Raw genomic sequence first — 5,277 nt, 5'->3', positions numbered from 1 at the left:
AGCTGACGAGTGTTCTGTGGAATGGAATTACGGAATTTTAAGAATTGTTTGAGTACAGTTTATTATCTTTATGAGATATTAAAATCTCCAACAGCTTCGTCATATCATCTTTTCTCCACCTCACTTGTTCCTTGTTTCCTCTCCTATTCTTTTTTATTTTTTTTATCCATTACTTTATTTGAGTTTAAAAATGTCAAAAACAAAAACAATACAAACCAAACACGAATTACCAGCAACTAACCTATCATTTTTTGTTTTTAATCCCCCTCCCTTGCCAATTCTGGTATAAGGGGTGCGGGAGCAGTGGGGTAGTGCGCTGGGGCTTGTGCATACCACTGCTCCCAAAGATCACCAATTCTTTTTTTTCCTTTTATTAAATTTTTTACTGTTGTGCAGCCCAGTACTAGGTTTAGCATCTTACTGATGGAGCTGCACCTTGTCCACTGCATCCGTTCTGTAGGTCCTTCTGGTCTCCTCTTCTGGTGGCTCACTGATGTTGGGCGGTCAAGTCCTTCCCATTGTGAAATGAGTTAGGCCCACCACCTCCCTTCACCCATAAATGAACTCCCTGAAAAAGGGATAATTCTCTTCTTCCATCAAACAGGGAAAGTCCGACTTGGCAAGGGTGAAAATCCCGGTCTTTCTCGACAGCCTGTCTCGGTGTCCTTCAATGGCGGAGCAATCTACTATTATGTGTTTTGCTATTTCAGGAACTATGCACGTGGGTCACCGGGGTCGATGTTCTTTCCAAAGCTCTCCAGCTTTCCCCGAAACCCCCCCTGTCCTGTGAGACCCAATAGTCTAGGAGAACCCATTTAGCTTCTAATCTAGAAAGGACGGTAGGAAAGAATTTTCTCAACTAACCTATCAAACTGACCACAGACAAAATGGTGTGGAACTTAGCTATTGTGTGATGTCCTTCTTTATTTAGCAGATATATTAACAGACTCTCGACCATGTTAAATATTATATCATTATAATATACTCTCAAAGAAAGAAATATTTCTCCTTTTAACGCACTTTAAGATTGTTGTAATAAATGTTACTGTTGAGCGTGATAAATAATTTTAATTTTTAATTAAATGTAAAAAATTGACTAATTAGGGTTTGAGAACTGATATAAATGATGTGGGCTGAATATTCTGCATGAAGTATTTTTTTAAATGTTTAAGTACTAAAATTGAATTAAGATTGTCCTTGAGGATGGGTGAATTTGCCGCAATGTCGGACTTATAAAGGACCAAAATGGATAAAATTTTATTTATTTAAACACTTTAAGATGTAAAACTAAAGATCATGAATATCCCTATTACTTATTTTTGGGTTTTTGTATCGTAAAATAACACAAAATTTTATTTTTTATTATTTCAAATTTATTAAAATTAGTAAATTAGAAAAAAAAATCTTGTAATATTAATATTGATATTAAAAGCAGATGGTTACAAAATTTGTTGTGCATATTTTATGCAGAAAAAGTTTTATTTCATGTTAATAAAAGTTATAATTTATTAAGTTAAATATATGTGTGAATAAATATATGTGATTTACTATTATACTATACCTTAACTATTATACCTGTCATATATTTTTGTTTATAGATTTCAAATATTTATGGATGTAAAATATGTTTGCATAGTCTGTTACTTTTAATATACTATCATAATAAACCTTTTGAATTGTGTCTAGATCTTTGAACAATATTTCTCGTTGTTTTTTAGTATGCCGGACATTCAAGTATAATATGTATAATTAGTCTTTATTGATGACTAGATAATTGTTTGGTATACAATCAATTCTTCAAGATATCTTATCCTTAAGGAACTAGAAAGAAGCAGTTTGTAGGACATAATAAAATTCCTCATCTATCTATATATGGTGCTACATCCCGTCACTGAGTCTAGGCCTCCCCCTAAAGCTTTCACCAGTTTACACGTTCAAAGTTCCTCATAATTTAGTAAAATGCTTGTAGATTTTCTTTACAAAAGTAGCACTAAAATAACATTTTGCCTGGTAGGAAGCCTAGATACTTTACTCTATCAGAGAGTTTTCATTTCTAGGATTCCGTCCACTGCCTAAGCAAGTAAATCATATCTACTTTACTATGAAAACCTGATACTCTTTTTTTAATTTATTTTTTGTTATGTTCTCAAAACATCAGAGACATGATTTTTTTCTCTTCCAAATATTGTTAGTCATAATTTTTTATGTCAATCGTTGAATGTTGTTTTGTTATAGGCAAGCAGGTTGAAGGAATTTGGCACACGGGGGTGGTGACGTTTGGCAAGGAATACTACTTCGGTTCTGGTGGAATAAATGTCATCGTACCAGTAAGGATATTATTATATTAACTTATGATATCATGTTCTGTGGCTGTTTGTATTTTGAGATATATAATGTATTATACAGCTCTGAATGTTTATATGTTTAATGATGATGTGTTTATTGTTGACTCTGGATTAATATGAGAAGGAGATGGTCGGGAGAGGGGTGTAATCAGAAGTGAACCAATTACCAACTCTGAACCAACTTGACCAAAATGCTTCTAATACGAAAATTTTAATTTTTATTTTAGGTATTGGGTTGTAAAATAAGTTCATATCGTTTTTTACTGGTGATTTCAATAAAAACTTCATATTCTTGTAAATATTTTTAATTAATTTTGATATATGATTAATTATATATATGACCCATTACATGTTGCCATCTTTCAGGTAATTTTTAATTCCGCCCTCCCAGAACTTCTAAGATTTTTGCACAATGAACTTTTCTATGTGCGTTTTGCAGTCCTCGAGCGAATTGAAGTGTTTCTGTAGATGAAACTAATAGCTAACATTGTCATGGATATGATATTTATTTATCAATGGTTCATTCATGAATAAGGGTCGTTACCATGGCGATGTTAGCTATTAGTTTCAACTAAGCTATTTTTTGCCCATCTCTGCTTGACAGTTGCCATAGCGATAACATTTACTTTTAACTGTCTAAATTAACTTCTCATCAAAATTATAAATTTAGAAAAATTATTTGATAAAATTATCATTTTAGATATAACTACTCTGTCAATTATGAATTAACTTAATTTCGTCAAAATCATTATTTAACATATAGGATTTTAGTAAAATTATTGAAATAATAATTAACTATGATTCATATAACATGGAATCCCGAAAGAAATTGTAATGATTTATAATTTTTTATTAAATTATTTAGTGTTTAAGTGTTGCTATGGATATTTATTAAAACATTATATTTAGTGGGTTACTATGGAAACATTATATAACAAATGTATCTGACTTTAAGTTTTTATTAATTTATTATTAGCACATAAATGGTAAAATTAAATTGGAAATTAAAGATGATTTTCAAAAATAACACAAATTTGATGATTTGGATAAACATTGGTTCTTTATATAAGAGAAAACATTTCTTCAGTTCGTTGATGGTGGGGACAATTTTCTCCTACAATTTTCCACTTTATTAACTAGATTTATATTTAACTTTTCGATTATGATAATTTTTAAAAAACACTTCACTATCTATTTATATCATTTATATTATCAAAATTACTAATTATTGGTTTTTTATAATTATTTATATAACATTTGTAGAAAGTTTTGAAATAAAATAATTTATTATACACATAAGTTTTCTTTTATGATTAAAATAACCATGCTATACTCTATTAATATCGATAAAAATTGTCTTCTATTATTAGTTATATTCACTTTAATTGTTCTATTCCCAATTTCTATGTTCTACTCATTGGAACAGTTAATATACTTATATCTACACCTCATTAATATACTTTTTGTTTTTGTTTAACAAGAGACTTAAATTATTACTAAAAAAAATAAATAGATAACAATTTGAGTAGAGAAATGGGAAATCAAAATAGAAAAATACAAAACTGAAATTTTACCAAATAAATGCACCTATATCAATAAGTTATCACAAAGATTAAATAGAACCATTAATAATCATGATGCACCAGGATATAAATTTGGATACATGCCTACAAATAAAATTGGTAATTAATACAATAACATGAAACGCAAAGATGATAAAAATAAATATGCGAGAGTGGTTTATAGAATAAATTGTCCTAGAGATAGTGGACAATACATCAAAGACAGAATCTATAAACACAATAATGGATGAAAAAATAATGATAACCCTAAATATAATAAAAAGACAGCATTAGTACAACTCAATGCAGAAAAAGAACATAATTTTCATTTTTAAAATGTTAAAATAGTATTTAAAGAAAAGAATAGTTTTTCAAGAAGCTATTACAATAGTAGGAAAGCAAAATTATGCAATAAATTTAAATATAACACATGCTGAACTCCTAAGTAGTCTAAACAAGAAAGGAACTCTACCTCCATTTTGCAAAACAGGAATAGTTGAACAATAAATCCAACAGAGTGCTGCACTATTGAGGAATTAATACCTTAGTCTGAACAAGTTAGTGTAAAAATGAAATGAAAAAATGACAAATGTTTTGCTAGATTTTAAAATGCAAGATAATTTAAGATTAGTTTCCAATTTATTTTTGAAAAAAAAAAACATCAATTTTTGGTTCAATCAGAAAAAAGATAAGATACTTTAGCATTGTTACAATTTTTTAAACAGGAACTTGTGCATTATATTAATGTATATATTTCAGGAATAAAAGCCCTGAAACAATGAGATTAGAAGAAGAAAAACAAATTAATAATAACTTAAAAGTACTTCCTTATGTTGTATACACGAAACTATATTTTAGTAGTGTGACTGGGGTGAGGAAGATTGTGTTTGAGAATGGCCATCGAATTAGGGCTGAAACGTCACAAACATATTTAAAAAATATATAAAACTGTTTATTGTTATATAGTTTTTTAATAAAAAATTCTGGGTGATATGTGGTCCATATCCTTAATCATTTTGAGTGATATCCATTAAAATAAATTGTTTTAAAAATATAAAAATCTTTTGGATGCTCCTTGATTTGTAAGAAATAGCCAATTACAAATAGAGTAAATGGAGGACTTAGTTGAGGACTACATCAAAAAATGTTTTATTATTTTTGTTATTAATTTTACTTTTCTCTCTTATCAAGAATCATTATTTTTATCTATTTATTTTATCATAATTTTTTTTTAATGATAATGTTGCATCTAGTTAGGGGTGTCTTCTGTACGAGACTATACCCCCCATTATGTAATATCATATATGTAATAAAAGGATTTTTCACTGAAATTTATGTGAAATAAAAAGATAAATCTTCTATTTTAAAAA

At 28.7% G+C, this 5,277-nt stretch overlaps 1 protein-coding gene across 5 annotated transcripts in view; it reads left to right on the top strand.

Annotated features, from left to right (window-relative positions):
* Positions 1-5,277, top strand: part of LOC106678407 (uncharacterized) — a 41,246-nt gene that overhangs the window by 6,775 nt on the left and 29,194 nt on the right. For all 5 annotated transcript variants that reach the window (XM_014416893.2, XM_014416890.2, XM_067049341.1 and 2 more), the window contains exon 4: positions 2,236-2,327. In XM_014416893.2, coding sequence (XP_014272379.1) covers positions 2,236-2,327 — 92 coding nt within the window. The remainder of the gene's footprint in view (positions 1-2,235; positions 2,328-5,277) is intronic.

The sequence above is a fragment of the Halyomorpha halys genome, unplaced genomic scaffold, assembly GCF_000696795.3.
Source record: "Halyomorpha halys isolate HHAL.00 unplaced genomic scaffold, Hhal_1.1 Scaffold141.1, whole genome shotgun sequence".
NCBI lineage: Eukaryota > Metazoa > Arthropoda > Insecta > Hemiptera > Pentatomidae > Halyomorpha > Halyomorpha halys.
The sequence above is the reverse complement of the archived record's forward strand: the minus strand, read 5'-3'. Positions and strand labels throughout refer to the sequence as shown.